Source organism: Urocampus carinirostris, chromosome 11 (genome assembly GCF_059441175.1).
Source record: "Urocampus carinirostris isolate Australia breed hairy pipefish chromosome 11, RoL_Ucar_1.0, whole genome shotgun sequence".
NCBI lineage: Eukaryota > Metazoa > Chordata > Actinopteri > Syngnathiformes > Syngnathidae > Urocampus > Urocampus carinirostris.
Genome location: NC_142359.1, coordinates 10,845,983 through 10,865,586, shown reverse-complemented (window position 1 = coordinate 10,865,586; position 19,604 = coordinate 10,845,983). Strand labels below are relative to the sequence as shown.

The following is a 19,604-nucleotide window of genomic DNA, read 5'->3' as shown; positions in this document are numbered from 1 at the left end:
CCAACCAACTTTAAAAAAAAAACATTTTCAATAACGTGCCTCACACTGTAAATAACTGACAGGAAAAAGAAAATGTGGTTTATTTAGTGCCTCCTTTATTAAAATATATTTTTTATTGAACATTAAATGTTTTTAATCTTGCACTTTGAGTAGCAGTTCGTCTGAAAAGTCCCATATAAATACATTTTTATTTTACTTAAATAAATGCAAATGAGATGCAGTTAGTTCAGGCGTGGAAACATAATGCGATTGCTGTACTTAATTGATTGAGTTCAGAGTGCTTGTATCAAAATAAGAAAAAAATCAGGGCACTTTCATCCCTTCATAATTGGTCTTTGTGGAAGAAAGTGGGGTCAACCTTAATTTTAAAGACTTGAAATTACACATGATAATCTTAATAATAATTGTCTGAGTCTCTACATTTATATTTCCTTTCACTATGCCACCCTTTTAAGCATGTATAAAACGTATTTGCTGAAGTTTGGATTCAACTAGAATTTGGCGTTGGCAGTGGAGAACTCCTCGAGGGCGCCTTTGCCTCCTTGCGCAGCGCTTTCAGACACTTGTCCAGCCTCTTGATGCAGAGTGCCACGTCGTCTCTGGTGATGCCCACGGCGGCCGCCGCATTGAGGTACGGGCACGGGTAAGATTCGGAGTGGGACATGAAGCCTTTAAAGGTGTGTCCGCCGATGCTCTGCTCCTTTCCGAGCGGCACCACCCTGGAAACAGCCGATAATCGGATTGCAGAAGAAATATTGACTATTTTGGTGTGTACTACTTGAAAGAATACGAAAAGTCAGACTTTTTGTTCCGATGCTTTGATGGGAATGGATAAAAAGGACAGTTGAATGCTCCAATGTTTTATAGTGTACAGTGGAACCTCGGTTTTCGAACGCCTCTCAGTTCGAACAAATCGGAGTCCGACCAAAAATTTCGAGAAATTCTTGCTTCGCGGTTCGGTCAAAAAAAAATCGGAGTTCGAACGCCGGTAAAGCGTGAGTGCGTACGCTAGGGTGCGATGCTGAGCGGCGTACGGGAGTAGATCGTCTGGAAAAATTGATTGGTCTCAGGTACTGTCCTCTCATGGTTTAGATCAGGGGTATCAAACTCATTTTAGCTGGGGGCCACAAATGCTATAAAAAATCTCACGGGGGGCGATAAACAGATAAGGAGAACAAGGGAGACATAGTAACAGTGAGAGAAAAAGAGAGAACAGAATAAAGGTATGAATGGAGAGGAAGGGGGGAAATGAATATATAGAGAAAAAGAAAGTGAAAAAAGAGAAAGAGAAAAAAAATAAGAGAAGTGAAACGACTGAAAGAAAAAGAGTCAGCAGGAGAAAAACAGACAAATTGAGGTGAGAGAGAAAGAGAAAGACAGAGGTCGAAAAAGGGAAAGAAAGAGGGTGAGAAAGAAAGAGAATTAAAGTGTAAATTTGAGAGAAAAAATAGGAGTAGAGCAAGACAGAGAAAAAGAAAGAGTTAGAGAGAGAGAGAAACAGAGAAAAGAGAAAAAAGAGAGAGAAAGAGAGAGTGAACAGGAGAAAGAAAAAGAGGGAGGGATAAATAAAAAAAGAAGTGAGTCAGAGAGAAATGGAGAAATACTACCACATTTGTTTTGCAAGTGTTAACTGGCTTTGGTGACATCCGCTGGAAATATTTAAAACTACAGCTCATTTTCCTCTTGCGCTTCTCTCACTGTTGTCTTGCGGGCCGAATTTAAAGCATTGGTGGGCCTGATCTGGCCCGCCTGTTTCCCACATTTGGTTTAGATCTTATGTCTCTGATAGGACGCGTTGTGTGATACGGTGATGACCTCGAAATCTTTCAGTTTTACCTGTGGTGTTCTTCAGGGCTCAGTACTTGGTCCTTCTCAAAGCATTTATATGATTCTGTTATGAGATATTATTTGCAAGTATGATATTAGTCTTCATTGCTATGCAGACGCCACTCAACTATCTTTCAATGGAGGAATCTGGTCCACTAAGTTGTGGAAATTAGGAGGCCTACCTCACTGAAATAAAAAGATGGATGTCACTTAACTTCGTGCACCTCAACTCAGAAAAACTGAAATATTAGTGATTGTTCCATCTCATCTCTTGACTCAACACAATCAGTCTGATTCCATTGTCAATGCAGTGCATAAGCGGGGCAACAAACGGGCTCGTCGGTTGATACCTTGCTCCCGAAACGTGTCGCGTGAACAGCATTGCCCCCAGCATAGTTGGCGCCTGGTCGCAGTCGGCCCACAGCCCGTCCAGGGATACGGCTGTCGCGCAGAGATACAAAATACATCGGCAACATTCGAAAGCATCGGGAAGTGCAGTAAGGAAACGCTTTGCTCACCCAGTGAAATTGGGTTGTGTGGCGTGTGAAGCAAGCGCTCCCCGTGCGCCGAAGCCAGCTTCTTCAATTCCTCGGCCAGGAATGTGTAAACCTCCTGCGAGGAACGACGGCTAGGTCACTTGTTTTCAGGTCATGTGACTACCAAAGAGTCAGATAGCGATTACAAAGATGAGCACATATTTATTACTGCGCTAAAGGAAAACACATAAGAGAGCTGTGTCTCGTAAAGGCCTAAATTTCGAGAGAAATAGATATAAATAGCATAAGTGAGTCCCTCATCATTCAGTGCCTGAAAGTTGGCGCCCCCTACTGACAATTGTTGTCTGACATGTTGTCTGACTCCTGGGTGGGGAACAATGGATTTGATTAATCTGAAGCAGGGGTTTCCAACCCTTTTCATGCCGAGTGCAATTTTTTGATATCTATTAGTGCAAAGGACATCCAGTTTGATATACGCTTTTTGTTATTACCAGGTTAAGGATGACAAGTTAAAGGGAGAGAAAGAAAAAGAGAAGAGAGGAATACTGATGGAAATAAAAAAATAGAGTGAAAAGAAAAAACGAGAGAAGGGAGAGAAAGAAAAGGACCAAAGAGAGGTAGACAAAGAGAAAGCGATAGAGAGAAAAGAAAGACAGTGAGAGAGAAGGGAGAGAATAAAAGAAAGAAAAGAAAAAAGAGAGAAAGACAAAGAGAAAAACAATGGGAGGACCAAAAACACGGAGAGAAGAAAAAGACAAAGACAGAGAGCAAGTCAGCGAGTGAAAGAGAGAAAGAAAGGGGAAAAAAGGGAGAAAAAACAAAAGAAGTAAGAGAAAGAAACGGGAGAAAGAGAAAGAAAAGAAAGCGTAAGAAGAAAAGATTAAAAAAAGAGAAGAATCAAGAGATGTATAAAGTAGGGTTGGTTTGACTCAAAAAATATATATATTTTACTAGAAAATCACAATGACCCAGCACTGGTGGGGTATTTTGAGAACAGGTCCACGGGCACCTCAGCTGTCCTAAGAGGGCACCTCAGAGGGCATCAGGTTGGAGACCCCTGCTCTAAAGAGTAAAGGGTACCTTAAAATCAGTATAATTTGGGGAATTAAATTGACTTGTGCGTGAAAAAGTTGAAATATTCCGAGAACATAGTGAACATCGGTGAAAATGAATTTCTCTAAGGGGACAAATTAAAATAAAATGAACGAATGAATGTGCAAGGAATTATGGTCGAAATGTGCCCTTTATACTATATTATATACTTCTATGCCCAATATATAATCTTTCTTTTGTGATCTTTAGGTCCCTAAATCTGCAGTGATGCTAAAGGTAGAAGGAAAAACATGATAACCATAGAAATGAAGCTTGTGATTAAGAAATGCATAAAATGGCACATACATCACTACTGTTGCTATGTTGCATGGCCTTAACCAATCCTCTATTGAGGCTATTGTTAAAAATAAGGAGGTGATTAAAGGCTTTGCAAGACTGACGCCGCTATCTGTGTATGAGTGTGTGTGTGAATGGGTAAGTGTGGAACACATCGTAAAGCGCTTAGGGTGGTCTTCAGTGACTTGAAAAGCGCTATATAAATGCAGACCATTGACCATTTTTATCTTTATACGTTTATATTCAATAAGTGTATTTCGAGTTGTTTTCAAGGGCGAGCGTCTTTAAGAGAATAAGTTCCCAAGCGCCAAAATAATTTGTCGCTAATTAAAAAGTTACAACCTGAAGGCTACTGTGGTGTCCAAAACTCCTCACAAATGTTCTACTCCTCATTCTTTGGGGCCACCTAGCTGGTTAATCAAGACGGCCTTGACTCCCAAATTCCAAATCTGCTATAGAGCGACATTACAGACCGCATTGTGTTTATAAAGTTTCACTCTACTTATTAATCATTTATTACACTCACACACTAGCGACCAATGTTATACAATGCATTTAAATATGTTATTCCTGTCTAAACCAATCAGAGTACTCTCACGTGCCTGTGGTTTATTCTATCCTCCAATCAGAATCCTGAAACGGTATAAGAAAGGTGCTCACGCTTCAGTCCGTGGGATTTATTGCATGGCAATCTAAGAGTGCTTTACCTTGTCCGCTGTGCTTACTTTTCTTTGATAGATAAGTTTGTTTGTAACTAAAAAAAATTCATCCTGACATTGTTTTGAACTTGACAGAATAAACGTTAAATAAAGTGCCTTCAAACCTCCTGTTTTGCTCCTGTCATAAATTATATGAATAATGTTGGCCAAAACGTAGACTAGTTTATCCTCCAGAAGGGCATCTGAAATGTTTTCAGATGCAGTGTTCGTTTCACCTCTGAAAAGTGATGAGTCCCGGGGACTCGCATGCTCAAAAATCTATGAGTCCCAACAGAGATCTTAAAATTTAATTTTATCGAGGTTGAAATTGTAAATCGGTGACAAATATAAAATAAAAATTCATTCAGTTTCAATAATCAAATTATTAATTCATTTTCGGCATCAAATTATTGTTGGTAGTATACCGATTAAAGGGATAACCACAAACCTGTCTTTTTTTCATTTTCTCCTTTTATACTTCCTTTTTTTCTTAACTTCTTTATACAACATCATAATTCGTAATATAATGCATCAAAGCAAGTGAGCTGTTGGAGAGCAGGCTCTCTTGAATGAGTTGAGCCGAAAAAGCCGGTTCTCTAAAAAGAGACGGACTTTTCACCACACAACTCGAGATCGGCGTGGAGACGAAAACCCGAACCGCGAGACCAAAACAACATCTGCCGGATCTGCCTGAAGAAAAGTTTGGAGTAGGGTAAATCTTTGTTTGAAAAAAAATGTAATTGGGTAATAATGACATGCAGTGCATAAGCGGGGCAACAAGCGGGGACGCGCGTTAATTTGAGACTATGCGTCCCCAGCAAAAATGATGCGTCTAGGACGCGGGGACGCGGGCAAACGAGAACACTGCAGATGTGACTGCAGTATTTGGTGAGCTCATGCATTGAGAAAAAGAGCCGCTTTCCCCGTTTAAAAAGCACAACTCTTAAAAAAAAAAAAACGACATCGATTTTTGAGAGCCTTTGCTGTGAAGGGTGATGCCATCAAAACCACATGGGGAGTCCGTCTCATTTGTCATGCACGAAGAGGCAGCATTAGTGAGCCATGATGGCATCGGGTAACATGGGGGATCTTTCCCCACTATGATACATCGATCACACTTCCGGGATTCACATAGTTTATGATCAAGAAACATGACTCTTTTCCCCCTTGTACTTTCTGTCTCACCTTCCTGTCTGAGAGGAGCCTCTTATAGCCGTTTGCTCCCAGGGTGAGGAGTGTGATGAGTAGGTCGAGGGAAGGAGATGCAGAAGCTCGTCCTGAATAAAAAGGATGACAACATCGCTTCAAATCAATATTGCTGATCCTTCTTTTATGCCGGCATTGGCCACCCGAGGGCAGTATAAGAAACGGATAGATGGAATAGTAAGACCTTAAAAACCTCACTGAAGGTTCTAGGCAAGTGATTCTCAAAACCTAGGGTACTTGAAGTTACTTCAAGAGGTATTTTAGAAAGCAAAATCCCTGTAGTATTGCAGCACTTGCTTCACTTCTAACAATACTAAAAATAAATGTATATTTCTCATATCATTCATATAATCTTCCTCATTTAAGGGCCAGCAGAACACATTTTTTAGTGTTCTGTTCCGTAAAGCATGCCATTGTGGCATGCCTATAATAAACTGCACTGTTTTGGCAGGGATCCATTATCCCCAGTCGACTCTTACTGCAAGCGGCGACCAACAAGAGCGCATGTTTGAGACTGGGAGGTCGCTGGTTCGCGCCTCGGCCGAGTCATACCTAAGACTTATAACATTGGTAAAAATGGCGGCGCCCTCTGTTGGCTGCGGCTGCATCGGCTCGCTACAACGGGTCAGGTGTATCGACATTTCGTTCTGTGTACATTGTTACAAAGAATGACAATACAAAGGAAATTATTATTATTAATTATTATTATTACGTTAAAAATGGGATGAGTCTGGCTACCGGTTCCATTTGATCACGAGAGATTACAGTATTTCTCTTAGCAAAATTTACAGATTATTTGAACCATAATCATCAGATTCTTATTTCAATGATTATTATTTTTTATTTTACTTGAAAAAAAAATCTTGTCAGTTGTTATATTATCAATTACAATAAGTTTCTCAGTTCACTATAGTATTTATTTTATTTTTTACTTTTTTCCCCTAAAATCTATACTATAATACCATAGTTATAATGTTCTTGAAATAGAATTTCCTTTCTAGTGAAATTTTGGAAAAAAAAAAAAAAAAAAAAAAAAAAAAAAAAACGTTTTCATTATTCTAGAAAAAAGCTCACCAGAAGGATTGATTTTCTTGCTTGACTAGAAAAATGTAGGTAAAAAAAAATCAAATAAGGTTTGGCTTAGTTAAAGTATTATATCAAAAACAACAGTGGTTCAGAAAAAGGTTGAGAAACACTTGCCTAGGCAGTCCTCGCCTCCAAGATGGGGGCTTATACTCCCGTATACTTCAGTGGGATTCATATGAGCACCCCGTGAGAGTGAAATTAACACAGAGTATTACTAAAAATGATCTCACCCAACCTGGATACGTCTTGCTGATCTCCTGCACGAAGGCTTCGTCAAAGCCAGCGATGATAGCACCCCCAACTGGAACCATGAAGTTTTTGTCTAGGCTTTGGACAAAGGCGTCGATTCGTCCCACTCGCGCCCCCTTGTGGATCAGAACAAAAATACAGTGATAAAGTACAGTAATCCCTCGGTTATCACGGTTAATGGGGACCGAGACCACCCGCGAAAACTGAATATCCGCAAAGTAGCGGCGCCCCTTCAAAAATGCTTAAAAAAAACGTATACAGGTATACAGTATACCCGCCCGCCATTAAACCGAAGTGATCGCTGGCATGATGGCAAGGAGTTATTGGGTGACTCATCCAGAACTTTTCACACTGGAACTGAATGTACCAAAACATGACCCACAAGTGTAGCCATGTCTTACATAATCAATTTACACGGAATAGGACTGCGGCGAAACCACTACGAACCATTCAATAGGATTGTATTAACCGCTCTCAACCACATGCAGCCATTGCAGATTATTTCGCTTGTCAACACTACCGGTTACATATTGAAAATAAAAACAGTGAAAATGTGATATTTAATGAGTGTTTGTGAAGCGTTTTGGGAAACAACAGTTAAAAAAATGGTCTGTGTTCATTTTAATGAAAGTGAAAGAGCCACCTTCTGACAATAACAACATACTTTAGCTAGCGGCATCGAACGGCTTTTACAACAAATACACGAAACCACACACAGTTAGCCGTGTTTAGGTAGTACAAACAACCGCTCGCTTTTGGTATAATAAAGTCAAACTTGAGATGAAATGTGACAGAAGAGAATACACTTACGTCGCGTCGCCCAGTTCCTCCATGATAAACAGCGGCACAGAAGAAAGGGGGTGAGGTGGGAGGAGTTGAAGGAGGGGGGTGGTGAGCGAAGAGGTAACTCACCATGACTAAGCATTACGTCAGGGCCTCCCCCTCCCCTTCACAATAAGAGTGTCCACACCGTGCCCTCAGTTGACATAAGCTCGCGCTTGCTCAAGTCAATAAATGCTTTTATTGAGAAGGTAAGGTATATCATTTAGACCCGCGAAGCTCTGAAACCGCAAAAGTGGAACCACGAACTAGCGAGGTTCTACTGTAATCACTTGCAGTATCACGGGTTTACTCAACGCGGTTTTGCGACTACGAGAATTTCTATTGTGCATTGTGTTCTGCATTCTGATTGGCTTTACAGTTGGCCGCCCCCTTTTTTTGCATGTCTGCCTACATTTCAATGACGTTGCGTTCTCAGATGTACACATACGTAAATCAGCTCGATGAACCTACATTAGATATGCGTAAATCCATTTTATTTTCAAGTTTCTCTGAAAGCCATCATGCCAACAAAAGCTCTGATCTCACCAACGCACTAAGAGGCAGAGGCTGATGCTTTCTACAGCCAACAAAGTTGGTCTTCCTGAGCCTCTGGACCGGACCCAGGGCAAATGGCACTTTTTTAAACAAAACCCCCAAAACTTTTTAAAGAACATATATTTGTCAGTTGCCGATCTATCGCCATGTGCTACTATTGTATCGCCAAATCCTCTTTCATTTTTTTGTCAACATCTTCCATGTTCCTACGTTTGTTGTATTTTCTGCATGCGCTTTGCGTGTGTGAGAGAGAGGTAGAAAGTTGTGCTTCGAGAAACAGCGCTGATTGGGTATTACCCGGGTGACATAGTATTATAGGATGTCATCTTGTTTACAACGATGCACCGATTGGCTGAGAGAGCGTGAACACTGCTAGCTTGACTGGACTGACTAACACAAGTATCCAGACAGAAGAGCAGCTTCGGCGACAGACTGCTGTCACTGTCTTGTACCACGGACAGACTGAAGAGATCTTTTCTTCCTCATGCTATGAGGCTCTTTAACTCCACCCGGCAGAGTACAGGCCCACATTAAACCACACGCCCTACATTGCATAAAACCGAATTTTATTGCAATATGTATTCTGTGTAGCACTATCTAGATACTCTATATAACACGCTACATTGGGTATCAACACGTCACATTGGCTATTTGTATATTGTATTCTTTTTGCTTTATTATTGTATTGTTCTCAGCGCAGGGATGCTGCTGGAAATGTGAATTTCCCTGCGGGGATGAATAAAGTATCTATCTATCAAGTCGTACCCGGCACTTTACGTGCAATGAGGGGAAGATGTAATCGGGCAAAAATGGCGTGCTCAACGATGACTAAAAGATGAAAAGTGGACAATGACAATCACCGTTTTTATGAGGAATGGACTGACAAATGAGTGTCCATTTTGCCACCTGCTAATACAAATGTGCTTAATATGTTTAAAGACGGTTGCTATAATAAGTGAAAATGTGAAGCGCCATTATGCAGTCTCTGAAACTCATGACCAAAAGTTACCGGGCACCAGGGTAGACAACAAAAGTTGCCTGCCCAGCCAAAGTTGCCTGCCCCATTTTTCACAACTTGAAACACAATAAGACGACTAATCTAAAAAAAACAACCCCAAAACAATTGTTGCAAAGTATTAGGGATTGATAATCAGAATATATAACAGAACAACATTTTAAAATTAAGTTCATTATAAATCTACTTGTAACATTCATTGCATGTATATGACATCGCTGTTTTCCATCTGCTATCAGTATGTACCTGTATTTACTCCTCTTCATTCATGCAATGTTTGCGTTGCGTCGTCTGCTACAAGCCTCGTGAACCCCTCTTTCCATGACGCTTTTAATGTTTTGTAGCATCATACATTTTGTTAGCTTCTTTTGAATCTTTCTTATGGGGCTGAGGTTTTGTCTTGATTCCTAACCACTTATCCATTTTTCTTGTGTTCTCTGTGCGTCTATGTGCAAACGCACGACCTTATAACGCTCGGGAGAGTCCGGAAGCACGTTATTCTGATTGGCTATGTATGAAAATTGCTAAACGAAATTCCGAAATTTCCAAAGATTTGGAAATTGGAATAAAGCAAACTTTGATTTGAAAAAAAAAGATTTTTTGTTTTTTATTGAAAAAGTTGTCAGCTCCAGAATGCATTTTCTTTTTGTTCCATTGTTTTGCCGACCGGAAGGTTAATGGTGTTTTCCATAACCTCAACACGATAGCATCAAAGTATCATGTAAAGTAAAGTGGATTGTGTCCTTAATACAGTTCGGCAATTAAACGGCAACATATTTCAAAATTAGAATTTGACAGTACAGGTGTTACTAGTAAAAACACGTTTACTAAATAGAGTACTTTTTATTTGACCTAGTAATTCAGTTCTGGAGTATTTAATCAATAAAGTTTTCTACTTTGTGAGTTTTGACCATCGCAGGACATTTTTGGACCGCAAACCCTGTGAAATATGAGGGGTTACTGTACACCTGTACTGGACTGACTCTGTTTCCGAACACATTGGTATTTGACAGAAATTAGAGTCATTTTTGCTTCCTGAAATCAGAACTAGGACACCGTTTTGTTCAAATATAGAGTCGTTGCACTACCGAGGTACCACTGTATGAATGCACGGGATGTGTGATAGATGTTGTACGTACTTGTTGGATGAGGTGCATGCACTTTGATGACTGCACTCCGTATGCGTTGTTGACTATGTGGGGGATGTCGTATTTGACACACAGAGTGGCCAGCTCCTCCAGCCTGGCAAAGTGAAAAAGGATGGACCACCATGAAACATCACATTCCCATTACCTCATGACAACAACAGATTGCTCCTTAAAGCCTTGGGTGCGATGCCACTCGGGTTCGGGGTTTTGCTTCTGACGTCAGTTGTTTTGGGAGGAAAACGGTGTGAGAGCACAAGCGTTGATTATCAACATGTTTGATCGTTTTAGCTTTGGTTTGCCAAATTCTTTGTGTGTGGCGCACAGTAGAGAACAGTGAGCTTCTCTTTTCCACAAAGCATACAAAACACTGCAGTGGCATCTGAAAACAATGCAGATGACCTTCTAGGTGAATGAAAAGGTTGATTTCTTCTATTATTTGTGTTATGTACAATAGGATCAAAACAGGAGGACTTGACGGTACTTTTTTTTGTACTTTCAATACACTCACGTTAGTTCAAGTTTTTCACACACAAATCAAGAAAAATCCTCCATTTTACATCTGAACTAGACAGGAGAGTAAGTTATCTATCAAACACACTACAGTTCCCTTTCGGAGTCTTTGTCCAGTCACTTGGGTTCCCTTTTATCCTCAAGGAATCCTGACAACCGAATGCATCTTGGGCCGCTACCGTGGGAACCACTATAGACATCAACAAAAAAAGACTTCTCACAAGTGTAATGTTATTTACAACTGCCACTGTAAATATGCACAAGTTATATTTCATTAATAGGATGTGTACTGTATCTTTGACGTTTTTATTGTTTATATTTTATGCATCCATTCAATATGTTTGGTGTAAAGTGTAAAGAAGAGGTGAGCCGTTTCTTTTGGAATAAAAGTGGAATAAAAAAGCTTGATGCGGTTGAGAAAGTGGATTGGATCACTTTTTTTTTAGTTCACTCTACTACGGAGGAGCAGCTCTTGAAGCCCATCTTCCAAAAGTTAAACTCAACTATATTTATCTTTATAGAGCATATTATTTTATGAAATGTTTATTTTTCAGGACAAAACAATACAGGTTTAATTAAACAAGCCTTAAACATACTTATATGAACCTTAATCATACAAAATATAGCAGTGATCGTCCGGAACTTATCTTGTTCGTAAGTAGGGCAGCGCCTGTCATCTGTTGTCCTTGCACTAAAAGGAGAGGCTCTCAAATATTCTTATAATAATATAATGACAGATTAGGCTATTTATTCATTCTGTGTTGCAATCTGGCACTATTCTCCACAGTATGATTGCCCTGGAGCTGTCGTCTAGAAATACAGGGCTTACATTTTACGCAACGCAGGCCTCATTCATCTTTCCCTTAAGTGCAGTAGTAAATATGTGCTCGTCTTCGTTAGCGGTCCACTTTGCGGTAATCGAACGGTGACATGATCTAAAAACACATGACCTCGGCAACTTGAACTGAAAATGGATTTAGTTGTGCACGGGACGGCGTTGATGGAGTTCTGCAGCCAATGGCTTCGAAGACAATTTCCAGACTAAGGGTGGCAAATGTGCGTGGTGTTAAGTGAAGCTGAAGTTCTCTTCGTACCTGTCAGGTACTCGAGGCGCAAAGCACGACGTCGTGGAATGGACGCACAGCACGTTCTCGGCTCCCAACTCGCAGATTTTGCGCTCCACCGCCTCCATGTCCGTTCGCAACTCGTCGCCCTCCAGGACGTTCTCCACCACGACCGGCTCGAAACCTGCAGGAGCATACAGCATGGGTGGGCAGACCTTTATGGTTCGTGGGTCTCATTGTGTTCTAAAACCTTGCATAGGGACCCGGCCAGGAGGGAAAATAGTCATTGATTTAATTTTAAGAATTTGCTAATAAAGTGTCTAGAGCTGATACATGCCATAAATTGGTATTGAAACAATAAGAATTTCAACCAAAAATATGTTCCTTTTAAGGATTAAATTAGATAAAAATATAGAATAGAATATACCTTTATTGTCATTGTTACAAAATGGGTTGACATATTGTGACAACGAAATTGGGCATTGTGACAACGAAATTGGAAATATGTTTAAAACTTGAAAAGGAAAGGGCAAAACATTACATTTTTGTTGAGGAACGCTGCGTGCGTTGTATTATTCCTGATAACTAAAATGAATACAATATAAATCATGGTTCACGGGTCCATCAACCACCATGATCGTCAGGGCACCACTTCCCGTGATGTGTCTTGGGCATCTCTCGCCAGGCTGTTTTTTTGGGTAGTGGTTTGCTCCTCAACGCACAACAGATACTCATTTCCATGGTTACAAGTAGCATGAAAACATAAATACGTTTGAAAAAAATGCAGAAAAATGTAGCCATTGGCCTTGAGCCTGGTACACTTTGACCCTTTATGAAGAAATTGTTCTTATTTATAAGCTTTTTTATATTCCACACATCAGAAAAACGCTTGCGTGCCATAGAAATTAGCACTCATTTAAAACGTATTTGAAGCTATGTACATCATAGCTGTTGATTACCGCCATGATCCTTCTGTCACCTCTTCAATCTTGTCGTACACTATCCAACTTATACTTATATTTACTATTTTCATATACAAAATGGGTTTATGCGGCCCGTAGTGTGCCCATCCAATCATCAAAGGCGCTGCTGCGAGAGGCAACCTCTCCAGCAGCTCCGTGTTATTTCGCTCTCTTTGTGATTTATTGTTTTCATTGTCTGCTTCCATCTTTGGTGTTTTTTGTCTGGTTTGACAACAACACTTTGGATTACTTTCTATCCTATGGACATGGGTTTTAACGCACAAAAATGCGTTTATTCGAGGAATCAACTCCTTGCCCTGAATAATTCTTGTGCCGGTGTGATGAGAGGGCCCTATCGTGACTTCAGAGCCGAAGCTAAGGTGAAGGCTAAGCGGCTAGCGGCGATAGAAGCCTTCGGTACAGTCCGTAATCATGGAAAACTCTCTACCAAATAAGACCGACGAACTGGATGTGCTGGTGAAAAACATCAAAGCGCACTTGGAGTGCAGTTTGCTGTGTTTTACGGAAACGTGGCTCACGTCTAGCATCCCGTACGCTAACGTGGAGCTACCCGGCTTCAGCGCTGTTAGCGCAGACAGAGACACAAAAGCCTGCGGGAAGCGGAGAGGAGGCGGACTCGCTATCTACGTGAACACGAGGTGGTGTAACCCTGGGCACAAAGATTTCCATCTGCTGCAGGGACGTCGAACTTATGGCCTAGCGTGTGACGTCATCCACTCCGCTGTTGCTAAACTACAAACTCAGCACCCCGAGGCCATCCTGTTAATCTGTTGATAATCAACACAAGGATACTGCTGGAAGTGTGAATTTCCAGACGGGAATGAATAAAATATCTATCTATCCATCTATCACGCCTGGCAAAGGACAAGGATTTTTAAGTGGAAGCCGGAAGGTGGAAGTGTGGACGCCACCTGCAGTGATCATGGCCTTGAAGCAGGACTTCTGGTCGATGCGTGGCCAGATGATGTAGCGGGCCGAGGGTCTGCGCTGGCGCAGGGTCAGGAAGCAGAGGGTAAGGCTCATGCCGGTCGCCATAGGAACCACAAAGCAGCTTTTAACACTCCTCACTCCTGTGATCAATTTAAATTCTTCGTAGTATTTAAAAAGTCGAAATTTGAGTCAATTTACCGTTACGGACCTGCCATCTTTAAAATGTCCAGCACCAGCGAGTTGGTTAGCTTATTGAGCAGACTGGAGCCGGCAGCTTTTGGCTGAATTGCTGCGATGTCCCCCGAGCGACCGATTCCGTGGATCAACCTGCGTGTCAGTAAAGGTCCGGTTAACACCATCTTTCTTATTTAGTTAGACTTGGTGTCCTTAAGTTTAAAATTAAATATTTTCTCTATTAAGTAGGTGTTCACAATGCCCAGCTGAGTTCAAAGAGACTTTATATATTTATTTTCACTGAGCCTATTTGCTTTTATCTTACTTTTACTCTGTGTTCTGACAACAAGGGCATGAGAATGGAGGAAATGAGGCAGGGGAAGGGGGGTGGAGAGTGATTTCGAGCGCGAGCTGGCGGGTGTCTTTTATTCTAGGATGAAAATGGTTAAAGTAAGAAAAAGTCTGTTTTAAATACAGTCAAAATGCAAACCCAAACACTGGTAGGGTTGTGTTTTAAAGACTGAAATGTCTGAGGCCATCTGATGTCATCCCTAAGAGGCACGGCCAGATTAAACATGCTGATTGCAAAAAGCTAACTACAAATTAACGCTGTGAACAGGTGAAGCAACTGGAAGCTGTTTTAAGAGTGGGACATTTAGAGAATTTGGGAATAGCCTTAGAGCTAGCGACCCGACATCAGAGAGTTACAAGGTGGTTGGAAGCATCTCAGACGTATTATCAGAGATCACATCCTTGGTGTGGGAAGCACTTTATCGGCCGTGTTGGATATCTTTCTTGAAAAACTGATGGAAAGTGACATCATTTTTTATAATATTACTGACAATCGCGGACAGGTAGAAGAAGCCCGCTGGGCAGTTACAGGTAAGCAAGAAAAAAATCTGTTTACCTGTAGCCAGGCCAAGCCAATCACAAAGCAACACACTCTTTATCTCTCTCTCTCCCCTTCTCTTGGTCTCTTTCTCTCTCTCTCTCCTTCTCTTGGTCTCTCTCTCGCTCTCTCTCTCCTTCTCTTGGTCTCTCTCTCCTTCTCTTGGTCTCTCTCTCCTTCTCTTGGTCTTGGTCTCTCTCTCTCTCTCTGGATTACTTTCAATTACTTTTGGATTACTCCAATACCGAATATGCTAATAAAGACAAAAACTAAATATGAATACAATTATGACTCACAACACGTGGTAAGCTTTCTCTCCTGGCTTTGATCTCTTTGATCTCCGGCAAAGCTAACATAAAATGCGACAGTAACAAAATGAAAATAAATCCAAACAGCTTGCCAACACCATTATTGCCGTTCCATGTATTCTGTTACTGCCCAAGCCTGCACAAGATTTAGTATTTTTATTCATATTTAGTTTCTTTTGTCTTATTAGCATATTTGGTATTGGAGTAATCCAAAAGTAATTGAAAGTAATCCAGTTAAAGTAACCCTACCCAACCCTGCATATGAATAACCTATATTTTATGTTGACAATATAAGGAGATGGTGTCATAATAGTCTGTAGTTTGCAATAGTCTTTGATCTGTGCAGCCCTTTGAGACTCTTTGTGATCAAGCGCTATAGAAATAAACATGACTTGACTTAACGGCACAGCAGCGCTTAATCACGAGATCCTGCGAGTCAAATGAAAATGCTACAAAGGCGAGCACTGCAAACCTTTCACAGAGGGTGAATTTATTAAAGAAGGTCAGGCTGAATAGTCGGCCCTTACGCATTTTCAGCTTGCCAAAGTTTGGACACCCCTGCTTTAAGGAATCCTTGCGAGGAGACAGGACCTGTAATGTCGTCTGGCCACCATGCTGGATGCCACGCGACCTTCTCGCTCGCCCACGCCGCAGTTGCCCAGGAAGTTGTTGCTGTCCATGACAGACAGTTCGTTCAAAAAGAGTTCGATGGTGCCTTCGCTCCATCCTTCTTCCGGGCACTTGCCCTGTCGACCAAATAGATTTGTTGAATAAGAAGACGGGAGAATGGGAAATGATGATCTCACCTGTTCTAGCAGTCGGCGGATGAGATCTTCATGGCCGCGACGGGCTTCGCTAGCCTGGCGGACGTACGAAGCCGACACCAGCTTCTCGCACAGGGTGAAGCTTTCGGTGTTCATTACTGTCCGAATACAATTTGCATGTTTATAGAAAACAAAGCGAGACTGGACCCTAGTTTATAGTGGGTGCCACTAGATGGCAGCAGAGAGCTTAAAACAGATTCACAACTTGCTTGCAGACAATTCAAGAAAAAAAGCTTTCTCCATTACTGTACTGTATTGTATTCCGGAGGTCTCTAATGCACAGGTGTCAAAGTGGTGGCCCGTGGGCCAGATCAGGCCCGCTAAGGGATTGAATCCGGCCCACGAGATAACTCTCAGAGAAGCGCAAGAGAAAAACAAGCTGCAGGTTGAAATATGTCAACTTTATGTTGCCAAAGCCAGGTGCCTCGAACAAAGACACTGTACTTGTATGTATTTCTCTCTCTCTCTCCCTCTCTTTCTTTTCCATCCCTTTTCTCCCACTCTATCCCTCTCTTTCACTCTCTGTGTCTCTCTTTTTCTCTTCCTTTGTTGCTCTTTGTCTCTTCCTCTCTCTGTGTCTTTTAACCTCTTTTGCTCTAACTTCCTTTTTTCCTTTTCTCTCTTTTTTCTTTCTCTCTTCATACCCTTTGTGCTTTTTCTCTTTTCTCTCCCTCTGTCTTTCTATTTCTCTTTGGATTTCTTTCTTCCTCCTCCTTTCTTTTCCCCCTCTCTCATGACTTTTTATCTTTTTTTGTTTCTCACGCTCTCTCTCTCTATCTTTTTCTTTCTTTGTCCCGCCCTCTCTTCTTTTCCCTCCATCTTTCTCTTATTTTTTTTATCTCTCTTTTTCTTTCTCTTTGATCTACTAGTCCGGCCCCCGACAGAATGTTTGTTCTATCCTGTGGCCCCTAATGCATTTGACTTGGGGGGCCACTAGAGCTTGGTTTTGGGCCAGGTTGGGCCAAATCGGGCTCTTCACAAAAAAGCGCGAATCAAAATAATCCCATGTTCCCAAATATTGTTTTTGAAAATTTCCTACACAAAATAAGATTTAGAAATAAAATACATTAAGAATTCATATAAAAGTCAATTGGTAATAAATGAATCCATAATCCGTGTAGGCTGCACTTGAAGGGACAGTGTGCCTCATAGTGGAATAAGAACTTAATTTATTAAAAAGACAAGAATATTTTATTCACATAAGAAGTAAAAGAGCAATTATAATTTCATTTCATTTTACTTAAGATTTGGCTCAGATGAAATAATTTTTTTAAATTGCTTTTTTTCCCTCTCATTTTTTGTTTAGTCTTTTCTTTGCTCATTTTATCTCTTTTTCCTTTCCTTTTTTTTTCTCTGTTCATTTTCTTCTTATTTTCTTTCTTTTATCCGTTCTTTTTTCCCTTATTTGACATTTTTTTCCCCTCACAAGACTGCAGCCTCATCACCCTGAAAGAGGGGAACCCTCATGCGTTCCCCCTTCTCAAGGTTTCTCCATTTTCCTCATGCTGAGGTTTGTTGAGTTTTTCCTTGCCCTCATGTAGGTTTCAGATCAGGGGATAATGAATGATAACTTAGAGTGTGTACAGCCATTTGAGACTTCATGTGGTTAAAGGCTATACAAATAAAGATGACTTGACTATTCTTCCTTGTGCTTTGTAGCACTCATTTTCTGTTGCATGACAATATACAGCTCCATCTAGTGTTCAAAAATACACACTGTCCCTTTATCCCTGGTTGAGAACAGGGGTCGGGAGTACGCATTTTTTAGGCCCGGGCCCCTGAAGCGTGCCTTTGTGGTCCGCCTAAAATGAATGGCACCGTATTGGCCGCAAACCATTATCCCTAGACAACTATTGCTGAGAGCATATCACTAAGATTCTGGTCCCCATTAACTGCAATTAAAGAAAGATTACAGTACTTAACTTTTGGCACTACCATTTGTGATGTTATGTGCCTAATATAGGAACTACATTACCCAGGGTGCACCATTATTACTGGACATGCACGGCGTGTAGGGTACCCTAATGTTTGGAGACAACACGCCTCATCTTATTATTGAACTAATGAGAATGAAGACATAAATAACTATAGTACAGTAATAGAATACGTTTTAGAGGGTTTGCAATTAATTTTAGGGTTTTTTAATCACGTCCCCTAAAAATAATAAAAAAATAATTTACCTAATAAATACTGAAATTATCATTCTTGGTTAAAACCTAAACAAAGTTTTAAATGTATGCACCGTAGTTTCACATCGAACGGACATTTTTAAGTAGGGAAATATGTATTATCAACCTTTTATCTGGTGACAACCTAACACTTTGTTGTATCCTGTTCTCTCACAGATCTAATGCACATTCACCTCTCGATCCAGAGGCTAAATTCACGCTTAAGTACATGTACAAGTGCATATTGCAGCCAACCGATAACTTTGGTAATTTATACATAAATTCACGCTGAATTGTGATTGAAATGAAGCTAAATGTGAAAATAGAATCTGTGATTACCCCTTGCAGTGCGTTCGCCAGTGCAAACGCGGAAGTCTGTGTCACGTGACTTATGATCACATGACAAGATTTCATTTCCCGATTAAAGGGCCAGCAGATAATTTTACGTCACTCGTATCTGAGCTGTTGATTGGTTGGTGGAATCCAGGCCCGGCACAAGCCTTCACGGGGCCCTAAGCAAAATTAGATTTGGGGCCCCCTATTCTTGATAATTCTATAATCTACTCCAGGGGTGGGCAACTATTTTGAGTCAGGGGCCGAATGTAAACATTTTAAATTGATTGGTTTCATTAAATCGGTTTTGAAACGACCAAAATTAGAGGAAAATAGTATATTGGGTCCCTGCTTGAAGCACTTGTTTTGTTATTTAGCTTTGAAGTATTACTGTAGTTTTTTTGTCTTATTTTAGTATTTCTGAAGTCCAATTTTTCTTGAAGTTCTGTATTTTTTGTAGTGTTGCTGTAGTTTAATTTTTGCACTATTTTTTGGAATAATTTTGAAGTGATTTTTACGTAGTATTTTTTGAGTATTTCTGTAGTACTTTTGTTGCATTTCGAAAGTAGATTTTTTGTTGTATATCTGTAGTATTTTTATATTGTTACTGTAGTATTTTGATTATAGTATTTTTTGTAAAATTGCCGTTTTTTTATATGTTTGTACTATTTCTGTTGTATTTTGTAGTATTTCCACATGAGAATGTTTGTTATACATCTGTAGTATTTCACTAGTGTTTTTGTCGTACACTGTTACCGTAGTTTTTTTTGTAGTATTTTTGTGATATTTCCATAGGAGAATTTTTGCAGTATCGCTATAGGTGTAATTTTGAGTATTTCTGGTGTAAACCTCTTGTACCAGCTCAGTAGCCTAGATGGTAGTGTGCCCGCTTTGAGACTGGGAGGTCGCTGGTTCGCGCCTCGACCGAG

The 19,604-nt window shown here is 40.6% G+C and overlaps 1 protein-coding gene across 1 annotated transcript; it reads right to left on the bottom strand.

The window, feature by feature from the left end:
* Nucleotides 1-73: 73 nt before the first annotated feature.
* sepsecs (Sep (O-phosphoserine) tRNA:Sec (selenocysteine) tRNA synthase) lies at nt 74-18,731 on the bottom strand. The gene is made up of 12 exons (XM_088346656.1): nt 18,682-18,731; nt 16,157-16,272; nt 15,942-16,096; nt 14,188-14,306; nt 13,961-14,119; nt 12,097-12,250; nt 10,484-10,586; nt 6,939-7,068; nt 5,597-5,688; nt 2,346-2,439; nt 2,178-2,268; nt 74-719 (listed from the first exon to the last, which is right to left on the bottom strand). The coding sequence occupies exons 2-12, from the start codon at nt 16,268-16,270 to the stop codon at nt 488-490; spliced, it is 1,443 nt and encodes a 480-aa protein (XP_088202782.1). The 5' UTR covers nt 16,271-16,272; nt 18,682-18,731; the 3' UTR covers nt 74-487.
* Between the last annotated feature and the right edge of the window lie 873 nt (nt 18,732-19,604).

What these genes read in the sequence shown, in the direction of transcription:
- sepsecs (XM_088346656.1), bottom strand. Translation starts at nt 16,270, where the DNA reads ATGAACACCGAAAGCTTCACCCTGTGCGAGAAGCTGGTGTCGGCTTCG. An exon ending in GGACATTTTAAAGATGGCAG is followed by an intron (nt 14,120 to 14,187) that starts GTCCGTAACGGT and finishes AATTGATCACAG; the next exon opens with GAGTGAGGAGTGTTAAAAGC. An exon ending in GCATGCACCTCATCCAACAA is followed by an intron (nt 7,069 to 10,483) that starts GTACGTACAACA and finishes CTGATCCACAAG; the next exon opens with GGGGCGCGAGTGGGACGAAT.